Source organism: Heliangelus exortis, chromosome 2 (assembly GCF_036169615.1).
Source record: "Heliangelus exortis chromosome 2, bHelExo1.hap1, whole genome shotgun sequence".
Lineage (NCBI taxonomy): Eukaryota > Metazoa > Chordata > Aves > Apodiformes > Trochilidae > Heliangelus > Heliangelus exortis.
In genome coordinates, this window is record NC_092423.1 from 19266273 (window position 1) to 19280767 (window position 14495).

The 14495-nt window shown below is 47.8% G+C and overlaps 2 protein-coding genes across 3 annotated transcripts; one reads left to right on the forward strand and one right to left on the reverse strand.

The window, feature by feature from the left end:
- Positions 1 to 341: 341 nt before the first annotated feature.
- Positions 342 to 5317, forward strand: SKIDA1 (SKI/DACH domain containing 1). Of its 2 annotated transcripts, XM_071735076.1 has the most exons (2): positions 342 to 1147; positions 2215 to 5317. In XM_071735076.1, exon 2 carries the CDS (start codon positions 2266 to 2268, stop codon positions 4594 to 4596), a length of 2331 nt encoding a protein of 776 aa, XP_071591177.1. In that variant the 5' UTR covers positions 342 to 1147; positions 2215 to 2265; the 3' UTR covers positions 4597 to 5317. The 2 variants fall into 2 exon arrangements, with proteins under 2 accessions (XP_071591177.1, XP_071591176.1); XM_071735075.1 differs by lacking the exon at positions 342 to 1147 and having other exon boundaries at positions 2060 to 5317.
- A 2723-nt stretch (positions 5318 to 8040) lies between these two features.
- LOC139791899 (uncharacterized) lies at positions 8041 to 11018 on the reverse strand. The gene is made up of 3 exons (XM_071734414.1): positions 10632 to 11018; positions 9759 to 10140; positions 8041 to 9270 (listed from the first exon to the last, which is right to left on the reverse strand). The coding sequence occupies exons 1-3, from the start codon at positions 11016 to 11018 to the stop codon at positions 8903 to 8905; spliced, it is 1137 nt and encodes a 378-aa protein (XP_071590515.1). The 3' UTR covers positions 8041 to 8902.
- Positions 11019 to 14495: the final 3477 nt, after the last annotated feature.

The window sequence follows — 14495 nt, forward strand, 5'->3', positions numbered from 1 at the left end:
GCCCTCCGAGTTAGAGGCTCCCTTGACTAGACTTCCTCCATTCCCGGATGCACTTCTCCAAATTCCCACTTCTCTCTAGAATTCCTGCGAAATTGGGGTCTCGCCTGTATTTCGCCTTGGAATGCAAAGCTGCGTTTTTACAGAGTGATTATGCGCTTTATTTTCGCTGTACCTGACGGGGTAACACGAACTCCACGCACCATATTGCCAATACGAGGAGTGGATATTGACGTTTGGGTTTGAAGATTTTTATATTTTTTCTTCTTCTCCGTCGTTTTTTTTTTTTTTTTTTTTTTTTTTTTTTTTTTTTTTGGGGGGGTGGGTGTTTGTTTTTTGTTTTTTTTTTGCCAAGTCCCAGAAATAAGAGATTTCTCAGTAATCTTATGGATTTGTCTCATTCTGTATGTGTATTGGTACATAAAAGTGGTCGTGTTTGTATCCAGCGGAACACTGGATGCACGGCAGAGATTGGTGATTTTTTTTTTTTTTTCCACAGCGTCTAACGTGCATACGGCGAGCAGCATCATTTAAACGTGACAAGGGAGAGGCATGCAGCTATCGCAACATTTGTGAAAACCTCGGTCCTGACACTCGAATAATTTAACGTTCCTAAGAAGAGGTTAAACCTTCATGCTGCTTCTTCAAATTGATTTTAAGGGGCTGCTATAAATGGAACATCAAAAAGCTGCGGCAGGGCTACTCCGAGCGGAATATGCAAACTGCAAGCCAGAAGCATCCTAGCCCATTGCAATATCGTACATTGTGTGTGCCAGCACTTTTTTGTTATTACGTAAAGGCTCTTGGAAGCACCTTGGATATTTTACATTCTCCTTTCTCTGCTGGAAGCAATCATCACACAGGAATCCTGACGTGGGCTCTGGGACTATAGGGCATTCCAGCTCGTGATCCAGCACGGTTAATTGTGAAAAGTGTATACATTTCTGGCTTATCCATGCATTGTTATGGATCTGACGTGAGTCCACGTCTTCCTCTCCCCTCCCGCAATACTACAGGCAGAATTTCAGTTAAAAATCTTACAGTATCACGGTACAGGAAGCCGTGATATTCAGACAGCAAAATAACGTTAGTCCCCGGCTGTAAAAAAGCTAATTAAGCAGAAGAGGAAAATCAAGAGAAACTCGAAAATGTAAGTATTCCCTCTCATTAACAACTGAACATTTAACTTCGGAGCCTCAGAAAGGGAAATACCAGGCTGTTCTGCACGTTTTCGCTAAGCTTCATTTTCCACACAATGGGGAATAAAATGCTAGTTTAAAGCGGCTACGTTACCGAAGGATTTTCCATCGCTACGATCAGACTTATGTCCTTTAAACTCACGGCATGCACAAAAGAGCAACGTTTGTCCAAAATAGGCTAAAAATATACGAAACGACAGGGGAAAAAGCATACAAATCCTTCCTTGGAAGCTAACGACGAGGAAGTCTGAGAGGTCTGAGTGTGTTTGAGCTCGGATTGTTTAATAGAAAGATTTATATACTAACTGTATTATTTACTTTGGGAGGGGAGGTGGCAGTATAAGGGTATGCTAATTAGTGGGAGATTTTTTGGGGGAAGGGGTGGAATATCAATTTTTATTGCATCACCTGTCAGGAGTGTCCAATCAGCGTTGGCTTTAGGGGAATTAATTGATGAAGGTGTCTCCGGACGAGCTCACTTCACTCTGTCATTTTATTTGTAGCTAAAGCAGCGGCGGGAATAGCAGCTGCATTTCTTTTCTCTTCCTCCCTTCACATTCCATTATCATAGTTTCCAATGGAAAAGCAGGGAATGAAAGGGAACAGGTACTGATCTTCAGCAGCAACTTAGAGAAACACTTTGGCAAACCTGATTTTTAAGATTATATCTTGATTGTAGACTCACGGTATTTTTTTTTTTTTTATTTTTGTCTAAAGTTTGGCACTTAATTCACCAGGAATAACAGCCTTTGTTATATTTTATTAGCAGGATGCCTTGAGACAAATACAGCATCTGGCTGAGGATTGTGTGTGTGTGTTGCTTTTTTTTTTTTTCCTTTTTTTTTTTTTTTTTTTTTGGTGTGTTTTTTGGTGCTTCATATCTCTCTCTCTCTCTGCAAATGCTGGGAATAATTTAATTCACGAAATGGGAGACCTGAAGTCGGGTTTTGAAGAGGTGGATGGCGTGAGGCTCGGCTACCTCATCATTAAAGGAAAGCAAATGTTTGCACTCTCTCAGGTTTTTACAGACCTGCTCAAAAACATCCCGCGAACTACCGTGCACAAGCGAATGGATCATTTAAAAGTAAAAAAGCATCACTGCGACCTGGAGGAGTTGAGGAAACTCAAAGCCATCAACTCCATCGCTTTCCACGCTGCCAAATGCACCCTGATCTCCAGAGAGGACGTGGAAGCTCTTTACACATCCTGCAAAACCGAACGGGTCCTTAAGACGAAACGGAGGAAAATAAGCCGGGCGCTGTCAACCGCCAACCTCCGGCCGGACCTCGCACCCACCGACCCCTTTTCAGGCTTCTGGAAGGAGAACAAACTTTGGCTGGGTTTGAATGACTCTCCCCGGCCCCTGCTGCCCATCAGGAGGAAAGCCTTGCGTCCGGGGGACACAGCCTTGCTACCGGCCTCTCATCTACCTCACATTTTTAGTAAATACACTGGCCACAGCTACCCAGAAATCGTTCGGGCGCCTTGCAAATCCCCCGTAAACTATGAAACGGCGGCGGGCAGCTGCGCGCCCCTCCGCGTCCGCCGCCCGCCCGCCGCCGCGGCGCGGCTCCCGGCCGCCGGCCCCCCGCCCCCGCCCGCCCGCTGCCGCCGCCGCCGCCACCACGGGGCGGCCGCCGCCGCCGCAGCGCTGGGCCCTCCCGGCGGCGCCCGCCGGCCCCTGGCCCCTCCGCGGCCCTGCCGGCCCCGCGGAGCTCCACGGCTGCCTTTGCCGCTGCCCCGCGGCTTCGGGCCGCCGCCTCCCGCCTTCCCCGAGAGCGGCAGCAGCGACTCGGAGTCCAGCTGCTGCTCCGGCCGCGCCGCCCACGACTCGGACTGCGGATCCAGCCTCTCCAGCTCCAGCGAGGGCAGCTCGGAGGAGGAGGACGAGGAGGAGGACGACGAAGAGGGCAGCGGCGCCTCGGACTCCAGCGAGGGCAGCTCTGAGGAGGAGGAGGAGGAGGAGGAAGAGGAGGAGGAAGAGGAGGAGGAGGAGGACAGCACCTCGGACTCCGACTCCAGCTCGGTCTCCAGCCAGGTCTCCGTGCAAAGCATCCGCTTCAGGCGCACCAGCTTCTGCAGTCCGCCCGGCGTGGTCCACGCCAACTTCTTGTACCATCTGGCGGCCGCGGCCGCCCCCCGGCCCCCTGCCCCGGCCCCGGCCCCGGCGGAGCCCGGCGGGCTGCCCGCCCTCCGGGGCTCTCCTAGCGGAGTCAAGCCGGAGCTGCCGGAGGAATGGGGCCGACCCGGCTGGGCTCCCGCCGCCCAGGCGCTGCGCTGCTCCGGCGGCCTGGGGAGCTGCTTCGCGGAGATAAGAGATGATAGGGTATCCGAGATCACATTCCCACACTCTGAATTTTCCAATAATGCCAAGAGTACTGACCTAACAATTAACTGTGTTGCAAAGGGGGCCTCTTCACCTAGCCCAAAGACAAACAATGCATTTCCACAACAAAGAATACTCAGAGAGGGAAGGAAATGCCTTCAAGCAACTACTACACACCGTGCAGATAACAATACAATAGCTTCTAGGTTCTTAAATAATGATTCTTCATCAGCGGCAGCAAATTCAGAGAAAGATTCCAAAATCCCTCATTGTATTGAATTTGCCACGGATTTGCCCTCTTTACAAACTGATCCTGAGGAGGATGCTGCTTCTCCAGGGGCAGCAGAAGCAGCTGAGCTCCAGTGCACTGATACAGGCAATAAAGCATTGCCATTCCTGCAAAGCATTAAAATCAAAATAGAGGACAGCAGTACGAACGACGAGTATGAGCCTGACCTTACAACACATAAGCTAAAGTGTGAGTGCAATGATACTAAGGATGAGTTTTACGGTGTGACTGAGAGTAATAACCAGGACGCTTTATTAACAGCCAAGGAAGATTCTGCATGCACTGAGAAAGATACCACTTCCTTAAACCCTCTGACTCAGAGTCAGGTCCTCTCATGCACTTTAGGTACTCCAAAACCTGAGGATGGGGAGTATAAATTTGGAGCAAGGGTGAGAAAAAATTACAGGACACTGGTTTTGGGAAAGCGACCTGTACTGCAGACTCCTCCAGTCAAACCAAACTTGAAATCAGCTCGAAGTCCACGTCCTACAGGTAAAATCGAGACACATGAAGGAACACTGGATGATTTTACAGTTAACAATAGACGCAAAAGGGTAGCCAGCAATGTAGCATCAGCAGTGAAAAGGCCATTTAATTTAATGGCAAATTTTCCCTGTCCACCATCACTAATTATTGGCAATGATGGGGATTTGTTGCCAGCTTATTCCTTAAACACCACTAAGGATTCCCAACCACCTCACAAGGCCCATCCTGTATGGAAATGGCAGCTGGGCGGTTCTGCAATACCTCTTCCACCTAGCCACAAATTCAGGAAATTTAATTAATAAAATAGTTTGGAAAATATTTTCTTGAACCACCTTTAACTTTCTTACATTTTTTAAACTCTGCAGGATGGTTTGTACAAGCCCGTTAATGCTATACACACTTTTGGAATCCTGTTTTATCACAATGTGAAGACAGAAACCGGATTACTATTTTGTTTACCATTACAACAGTGGTTTTTTACATTGTTTTGGGGTTTTTTTTTTTTTTTTTTTTTTGCTGGTCCTGTTGCATTTGGGGTTTTTTTGGGTTTTTTTGTTTTTTTTTTTTGTTACATTCCACAGAGTACTTCAGGCTAAAGACTCAAGTTAAACTCAGTTATTATGGTAGAGCTGGAAGACTTTACTGTTTAAATGCTAATAATGCACCAGTACCTCAATTCAACTGCTGCAAATAAATGTCAAAAGGTTGAATAATAAATATTAGAATGAGCCATTAAATTTATGCACTAGATTTCGAAAATGGAAGTCTAACTGTTAATTCAGTTAAAGTTTGTTAAGTTACATGGTTGCACAGTAAGGGTTCACTATAATTCAATGTGGCAGCAGCCTACTTTTTGGGAGCTTTGTTTTCGGGTGCAGGGGTGTCTTTTTCAAAGAGCAGTTGCACTTACACCTTTTTCTCTGTTTTGGAAAGGCTGGGGTCTGCCTGCGACCCCAGCACTGGGATACGCTGCCTCATCTGAAACCAGTAAATAAATGTGGAATTATATTTTTTGTAAAAGGGCGTCTTTTTACTTGTACAGCCACTCTTTGCAATTGGGAAGTCTTTTTGTTTCACCCAGAGGTCTTAAATAAGGTTACTGTTACCCACTAATGTCATACTTAAGTTGTGGTCTGGACATGCCCCTTACAAACTTGCAAAGCAACTAAAATATTTGCCCAGCAAGCAGTACAATTTATGGTCCAGCCCCTCACGCTGGCTGGAGGAAATAGCAAAGCAGTAAATACAACACAGAAAGTGAAACAAGAGGCCGTAGTAAGTGGAAAGAATACACAAAATGAGAAGACCATGTTATTCATAGCTTTTTTGGCTCCAAAACTCAGGCGTTTCAACCCTGTTATACTTCCAGGTTCTATCCTCATCTCTTGAAATATGTCTTTTTCTTTTTTTTTTTTTTTTCTTTTTTTTTTTCCATCCTCTCTATGTAGCAGAAACATTTTTACTGCACGTGACAATCAGAGGCAATTATCTATATTTGCACTTAATATCGAGATAGTTGAACAGGCAGACTTCTAGAGTCTAGCCCTCGGTAAGACATGCTGGTATAATATATTGTGATGATGCAAGCAGTAAATCAAAATTATGGAAATTTGCACTGTTGAAAAGCATGCTTTAGCTTTATTTTCAATTAAAAACACTGTTTAAAAAAATTCCTGATTCCATACACTTTGAGTTATTGCAGAGTTATCCGTGGTTTCCTCTCCGTTTGTAAGTTCACTGTTTTTATTTGGAGGAAATACGCTTCAAGAGGTTAACTGTTTCCCTCCCCCCAGCTCCTCGAAAAGAAAGGGGAAAAAAAAAACGCTGGAGGCCGAGGTGGAGGCAGAGCTGAGGACGGGGAAAGGTCTCTCTTGCAGGGGGAGGACGGGTACAGCAACTCTGAAAACAGCCTGAAAAGTTTTCAGCTTGAGAAAGGCAGTTATAATTGAGTTGCTGAATCAGCAGAGTTTAGGATGAATAATTGCTGGTTTCTTTCTTTGGATTAGCATTTTATTTATACTAGATCATTCCCAAATTAAATTTTAAGGATTCCACTCATCGATCAATCCCGGGAGAATAATTTATCGTAAATCAGAAAAGGAAAACAAAGCAACAATGTAATGTTTACTGTGTGACTCAAAGTCAACATTTCTGATGGCAATCCGCTGTCTGGGTTTCAATTCTTTTTAATGCCTGTCTTTTGTGATGCCCTCTCCCAGCTTCTCGTGTCTCTAAATATTCCAAGCAGTCACTAACTGATTTCAGCTCTGTTGACTATATCCACACCGTAGTTTCCCTCTCATTGCAAAAGGTCTGGTCTAAGAATACCTGCAGCCAAACATATTTAGAAAGAGTAAACAATTGCCCTTCAGTGGAGTTACCCTTCCCCCCTGCACGCAGGCTCACACACATCACTTTAAACTGCCAGTTGCAAAAGGTGCATTGCATACTTAACCGCTCTGCTGAAATTACGATGGTCATGAACAATCTGCTTACTGGAGTTGTTCTGAGATGAATGTTTACATTTGTATGTTTAGAACTGCACAGATTACAGATTTATTTCCAGAAAACTGTAAATACGTACCAAAATGTACTGCTCAGGAAAGCCCCCCCGCTCTGTTAGAAAGCCGTGTCTGCTTGACAAAGGTTTTCCCTTGACCAAAAAAAAAAAAAAAAAAAAAAAAAAAAAAAAAAAAAAAAAAAGCAAAATCCAAAAGCTACAAAGGTGCAATATGCAAACTTGAACCTTAAAATTTAGCCTTGTCAATTAAACAATGTATCACTTTCAAAGTAACTCAGTCTCCTGACCTACTTCCAATTAGAAATATGCTGATTTAGCCAGGAATTCTAAATTACAGAGGTGCCTTTTCAGATTCCCGAAATAATCCTAGTGGGGGTGGGGGAGAATGGGGGGGAGGGGGAGGAATAAGCATAAATTTATACCAAATAGGCTCTGCGGGGTTGGGGACGTGAAATATGGAGCCCAGCCCTCCCAGCAGCCTGGGAGCCCCAGGCTCCGGAGTGGGGCAGGGAGTGCCCCAGGCCCGGCACCCACCGAGCATCCCCAGCAGGACACTCCGCTCCCCCGGGCTCCCCTCTGCGCAGGCAACAGCAAAAGGCAAGAAGTTAAACAGCCAAATAATTTTCACACGTGTACACCTCAGTTTAGTGCAAGGCACTAACTAGAACATTAGTGTTTTTACCACCCTTGGAGAAATTAGCCAGGTACAATAACTAATTGGGGAAAAACACAAAATAAATTAAAAAAAAAAAAAAAACAAACAACAACCAAAAAAACCCAACCTTAAGAAAAAAAGGTATTCTTTCAAATTCTGGAACTTTGGTAACTGTTTCTGATGGCATTGTAATTATGATTGCAAGCAGAGTTCATTATAATTTCAGCCTTAACATAAAGTGACATCTCTGAGTTATGTAAAAATAACCAATTTTCTCCCATAAAGGTAAGTTCTAATAGTGAAAATAAAACAAAAGTTTTTCAACTGAGCCAGGTTACCATTTTGTTGCAATGTTTACAGGAGATAAAACTTAAAATGTATTTGTAATGAGTCGCCACCATTTTCCAGTTCCTGGTGTAGATAAAAATGATCAGAATCTTCTAGAGGAAAAAGCAGTTGGGGGAAGCACGTGTACTTTATGGACTATACTCCATAGGTATTTGCCACAAGTAGAGTTCACCAGTAAATTTATTGCGAAGAGTTCTGCTGCCAGATGGAAGACAAAAGAAAGTTTTGGACTATGTTTAATTTTGTAGACCGTTAAAAAGGGAACATGTGTAATGCCTTCAGTAACCACGTATATTGCCTTAAAAGATGTAACTTGCCGTTTACAACAATTTACTTTAAGAAGTGATTGTTCTATAAACTACACTTACTTGAGTACAGTGGGATAATCTCTTTACTGCTTGTTTATTTAAAATGCCACTACTAGCAATTATGCAGAATAGTGGTAGCTGTTGTATGAAGTTTGCTGTTTAATCAATTCACTTGGTGATTTCTTTACATGGTTTCTTATCCTTTTTCCTCTAACAGATTTAGTTGCCAATAAATTAAAATTTCTACAGAAATGAGAGCGACGCTTTCATATTTGTGTTTGTCATTGTTCACGTGACAGTGGTTGAGACAGGGGACAAAAAGTGGCATTTTTGACACACAGCAGTAATCTGCAGGAAAATATTCCACATTTGCAATATGTTAGAGAACATGAAACATGGATAACGTTGTTAATTATGGGTTTTATGGTTAAAGAGGACTACTGGAAAGAACATGAAATGGCTCATCGTGGGATCTATTTGGTCAGCTTTGAAATACAAAAGGAGGGAGAGCGCCTGAAAATAATAAAAAATGGCTAGCAAAATAAGAAGGCAGGCAGTAGACCCTATCTTGCTACACACCACCCATTCCTCTGGTATCTAGCCCTGCAACTGCGCTCAAACAGCGTGGGGTCCAACATCTCCTGGGCCGAGTCGCTGGTACAGGGCGGCCAGGCTGGTGGTGAGCTCCGCGGCCTGCCTGAAAACCCCTCAGGAAGGGACAGATAGGCGGTTTTAGGCCTTACGCGTTGGATTTTTTCACTGCGCTGATATAATTATTTGCCGTGCCCTAGGCCCCTCTCTCTCCCCCTCTCCCTTTCACTCCGAGGCGGCCTCACAAGCCCCCGCTTTAAAAGGCCCGAGATGTTTTGCATGAAGCGCTCACAATAGGGATTGAGAGAATTGACAGTTTCAAAAACAAGGCGCCCTGTCCTTTCCAGATGCCGGGGACCCCTCTCCCGCACCATCTCTCGTTTGCTCCTCGCTGCTGGTGGCTTTATCCTTAGCATTGCAAATATACGGCAACAGCTGTGTTTGTAAACAGGGGGGAGGCCGGCAGGAGACCTTCGCCGCCGCCGGCCCTGCTCCGCCCGCTGCCTCCACTGGCCGCTGCTTCGCTGCCTCAACAGCCACCGCCTGAAAGCTAAAAAAATAAAGAAAAAAAAATAGAAGGAGATGGAGACTTAAAAAAAAAAAAAAAAAAAAAAAAAAAAAAAAAAAAAAAAGGAAAAAAAGAAAGAAAAAAGAAAGAAAACAACCCCAAAAAACCCACCACCATAAAAAATGGAGGGAGCAAAGCCGGGACGCAGGAGGAGCGGCCGGCCCTCGAACTGCCGGCCTGCTCAGCGGCGGGGCGGCCCCTGCGCGGCGGGCCCGCGGGAGAGTGCGCCTCGGGCCGCCATCTTGCCCGGCGCCACACAGCCTCCTCTGGCACCCTGTCCCGGCTCCCCCGCTCCCGGAGCGGCTCCCTGCGGCCGGACGGGGGTGATGCGTCGGCCCGCGGGGCCCCCGGGGGTTCCCGCACTTCAGAGCGGCCTCTCGGAGCGTCCGGGGCTCCCATCCCGCTCTCCCCCCACCCCCAGCGCTGGGGCGTCCATCTTCCCGGGCTCTCGTGTGGCGCGGCCCCGGTACCTTCCGCCCTGCCTCCTCTGTGCGCGGGGCGCCGCGGACGGGGGACAAAACACGGGGGGAAGCGTACGGTGGTTCCGCGGGGCCCTTGGGGCAGCTGCAGGACGAAGGGCCGGCGCTGGCGGCTCCGGGCCCCGGCGGGGAGGCGGTCAGCGGCCCGGCGCCGGGGGAGGCCTTGGGGCTTCAGGGGAGGCCTCAGGGCTCCGGAGATGCTTGGGGGCTGCGGGGGAGGCCGTGCGCCTCTGCCCCGGGGAAGGTGGCCCGGGGAGGGGACGGGGAGTGGGGTCAGCGCGGAAAGTGCAACAGGGCTGTTTGCTCTTTGCGTCGAAAATGCAGTCGGGGCTGTAAAGCGTGTGAAATTACGCACTGGTCTCTTAAAGAGTGGCTAATTTATAGTAAATAGCGAGGGCTTTGTAAATGGCTTTATTATGTTGTTTCTTGTTAATTGTTGAGAAAATCCCCATTGTTGAGTGTGAATGGCTTTATGAGCTAACCCGGTCTCCAGTGCAATGCAGGGGCAGTAAATGGCCGCTCCGCTAATGTAGCCTGTAGCGAAAAGCTGGCACCAGCCGCGCTGACCTTTGGACGGCGGTGCCGGGGTGCGCGGAGGGGCCGGGCTAGGCCGTGCTAGGGGTGCGAGGCCGGGCCGGGGCGTGTGGCGGCCCCATTAAAATGGACCTCCCCACAGGCAGTCTCCGGGCCGGGCGCGGTTGCAGCTGTGTCCATCGGAGAGGGGGAGCACCAGGGAGTGGGGGTGACACCCCGCTCCCGGCCCGTCAGTCCGGGATACCGCGGCGCTGAGCAGTCGCGCGGTGGGCCCGGACGGGTATACCGGCTCAGGGCCGAGCCCACCGGCCCCGCCGTGGCAGCTCACACGTGCAGGGGCCTCTCCCCGCCTTTGTTAGCGGCCGCGCTGCCCATCTGCCCCGCAACGCCCCGGCCAGCAGCCCGGGCTGCCCCTGCCCTGCCGAGAGGTGCCCCTGCCCCATGGGGTTGGTGTGGGGCTCCTGGCAGCGCCGCGTTCCACCGCAGCCCTCGGCCGTCTTCTTTGCCGTTCTCACTACACAAATAAACAGGAGCCTGCACATCTAGCCCCAGATCCCCTGTCCCGGAGGGGCAGGATGTGGTGGGGGAGCTGCGATGATGGGGGATTGCTACTTCCCCAAACTTCGCATGGCGGCTGTAGGCCGCGGGGGGAGGCACGCTGCTCCTCCCGGCAGCCAGAGAAACTGGGACACGGGGACTCCCCCGCCGCGGGAACATAAACGCTGTTTCACCAAAAAGCCTCCCGAGTGCACGTGTCTGCATATTATAAAATACAAATCGCGATGAAATGTAAATTCCACTCCAGAAACTTATATTGGGCTGTTTTCTTTCCTGAAATCTCTACCCCTCTGATTTCGCTATTAGGAGAAATCCCCCTGGGTTTAAAGCACTTGTTTCACGGATTTCTGTACAGCCCACATCTGTTGTCTTCCCCTCCGTGGCTCGCCCCTTCTGCCGGCGGCGGGCGGCGCAGGTCCCCCGGCGGGGGGACCGAGCGGCGAAGGGACCGCCGCGGCTCCGGCCCTGCCCTTCCAAGCGCAGCGATTTTCCAAACCGGCTTGCAGAATCGGTATTGAATTGCAAACGTGTCAGATGCACGGCTCCCTCTTGCCCGGGATTTGCGCTAGCAGTGCTTTTCCAGTCTGATTAGTAATGTCGGAGCAGCTAGATAGGGCTGTACAGTCCATTTCCCTCAAAACAGGATGTTTCCATCAACCTGCGTTTGGTTTTCCCCAAAGAGCAGCGGAGAGTTTAGCTGAGAAAGACGTCCCGGCTAAACCCTCGCCTTCAGCTGCCACTCGGGTCACTTCACATCTTTGTATGATATTTCATCCTGTCATTCCCCTTTCTCTACCTTCCTGACCAAAATAAATAAACTAACAAACAAACAGAGCCTTGGAAATGCCATGCCGATGGCGAACCGCGGGGTTGCCTCACCGTCAGCGCCCGGCGGGGCGGCGGGGCCGGCCCGGGCACGGCTCAGTCGGGGGACACCCTCCCTCGCCCCCTCATTTAGCTTGTTGTTGCTCCCGGAGCAAGGCTCCTGCTCTCCTGGACCATCTCCCGCCCGGGCAGCGGCTGCCGCCCCGGGAACAACGCGTTTGTTGCGATCTCCAGAGTCTTTGTGCGTTTGTGAGGATGCGTGTGAACGGGGCCGCGAGTGTTAAAACTGCCACATAACCTGTGAGAACATATGTTTTATATTTACTCGCGATGCTTTTATATTCCCATGCTTCAGGAGTAGGCTGCTGGAGACAATAGCAAACCTAGAAATATTATCTAGAAAAGTGCATTAAAATAAACAAATTAATAAAAACAAAGGGAAAAAAAAAAAAAAAAAAAAAAAAGAAGAAGAAAAAGAGGACGAGCTTCTCGCTTCTGAAAATTATCATTCCCATTTTTGTGGCCATGAACATTTGTGTAAGGGTAAATGGGTGATAACGTGCTATTTCGTGTACAGTTTTTCGGACCATTTGAATCTTTACTGCTTCTGCAGTGAATGTTTGAAGTAGCGCACTATAAGCAGGAGAAGGATTTTCAGGTAATTTCCCCCTGTGACATAATAGTTCCCGTCAAAATCTGGCTAAGTTTGCCGGAGGGAAAAAGATGTTCATGCTAAACAATGTGGGAGAAGAAAAGAGAGAATGGCGTTTAATACGTGCTATAAAATAATGTCAGATCTCCCCGGCTGTGATCTCACAGTCTCTCTTACATTTTAGGGGAAGTTTATAAATGGTTACCTGGGGTTTACAAATTCTGCTAGTAAAATCTCATTAATTTCATTATGATTTCTATATCCTTGTCCCGTAAAGGAGCCTGCAAAGTGTACTAATGCCACACAAGCCCTGCCATTCATCAAGTCGGTGGGCATTTGTATTTCCCTATGTAACTACGTAGAGGCCGATAAATAGAAAGGCTCTCCAGATAATCGCTGGTATCTCCACGCAGAGCACTTGGTGGTATTTGTTCCATCCCGGAAAAGTGAGCTTCTTAAAGAGGCTTGAAAGTAGGTGAACTTTTAAAATGACACCTGAAAGTTGGGAATCTTTATACGTGTTTGAATTGCTCGTGGAGAAACAGAATAACCAGCAGCAGTTCCTCATCAGCAGACTTAGAAGAGGATCCTGCCTTTCCCGAGGCCTTTCTCCCTCTCTGCGTCCCTCCCTCTCTCTGCAGACACCAGCGCACAGATGCTGCGAGGGTTCCTGTGAAAACTCCAATGCCGAGTGCCCGGCTTCTACGCCGGGGCCTGCGGTTGCTGCATTTGTTCCTCCCGTTTTCCGCGGGAGACGGATGACATCGGGTTTAAGGAAAAGCACCGGAGGGCAACTGAGAGTTCAGCGGTTCCCAAACCCAGCGCCGGCACGAACTGCAGGATCGTTTTGCTGCGGAGCTGCTCTGGCTTCACAAAACCTGCAAACCCAAGCTGCCTTCCAGACTAAATTTACTGCTTGTATTTGGTTTAGCAACGTCGATGTCGTCTGATAATTTAGGAAGACGAACTACATAAACATCTGATAGTTTGTATTAGAACCAAGCAGAGTGACAATTGCACAGAGCTGGTTCTAATTTTGTTCCAAAGTGTTTACACATCGACATATGGTAAATTTGTCTTCGCCGAGAAAGTTAGGAATCAATAGCGTTAATAGCTTTGCATAGACATGATAGCGATTTCTGCATCCCTACCATCCGAAGGTTGCTGAAGATAAATGCTTGGGTGCTGAAAAAAAAGGGGTTTTCAATTGAAGATTAACTGGTTGTGCCCGCAAAGGTGCTTAGAGGTTTCTGGCAGGCACTGCGGAGTTCAGCAGGACTTGTTCTCTCTCTACTGACCGTAAAAAGAAGTAATAGTCCCCTTGCTCCGCTTTCATCCTTTCTTTACAGTGCTTTTGCTCACCCGTACCTGCAAAACTCACGCCTGAAAAAAACAACTGGCTTCTTCCTGGCGAGGAGAGTTGATCTATGATAAACCGGCTGGAGCCTGGTTCCCCCTGACCCTGGCTGGGATGACAGAGTTTTCCAGGAGCCGCTCTCGCTCCGAGGGAAGAGGGAAAATCAAAGTTACCGAGCCCTTTCCCTAGTTTAAGCTCTCTATCAAGGTGCTGCAGAACCTTTTGGGTACTCTCTGGTTTTCCCAAGGGATGTCTAGTGACCTTCAATCGTAGCAAGACGGGGTGGCAAAAAATCGGTTGTGACAGGACATTTTATATAATCGAGGATGTGCTCCCAAAGAGATCATAAAACTATATATTTATTAAGAACCCTTCAAAAGCAGGACTCATCAACATTTGCAAAGGCTGCTAATGCAGCAATTTCGTCCGATACTGAAGAACTTTTATTTTTAATTTTCAGGTGTCGCCTTAGGAATATTATGAAATCATGAAGAAATTCTAAGGGCAACCCAATCTACAGATGTCTCTGCACGTCCCTAAGGCAAACAGGTCAAATATTTTTTAAACACGCATTTACCAAGAGGAGGGGGGAAACAAACAAACCAACAAACCACACACACACACAACCCTCCCCCCCCCCCCCAAAAAAAAAAAACAACAAAACCCAAACAAAAAACAAGAAACAAAAAAACCAAGGCATCTAAGCTGGAAACCTGTGGGGGCATAACAAAAGGAAAGAGGCCAGAAAGAAATATCCCACAGTGGATTACAAGGTTATGGGACAGGTCACTATAGGAAAGTT

What these genes read in the sequence shown, in the direction of transcription:
- SKIDA1 (XM_071735075.1), top strand. Translation starts at nt 2,122, where the DNA reads ATGGGAGACCTGAAGTCGGGTTTTGAAGAGGTGGATGGCGTGAGGCTC.
- LOC139791899 (XM_071734414.1), bottom strand. Translation starts at nt 11,018, where the DNA reads ATGTTCCCGCGGCGGGGGAGTCCCCGTGTCCCAGTTTCTCTGGCTGCC. An exon ending in GCGGGGAGAGGCCCCTGCAC is followed by an intron (nt 10,141 to 10,631) that starts GTGTGAGCTGCC and finishes ACTATAAATTAG; the next exon opens with CCACTCTTTAAGAGACCAGT. An exon ending in CAGAGGAGGCAGGGCGGAAG is followed by an intron (nt 9,271 to 9,758) that starts GTACCGGGGCCG and finishes TTATTTTTTTAG; the next exon opens with CTTTCAGGCGGTGGCTGTTG.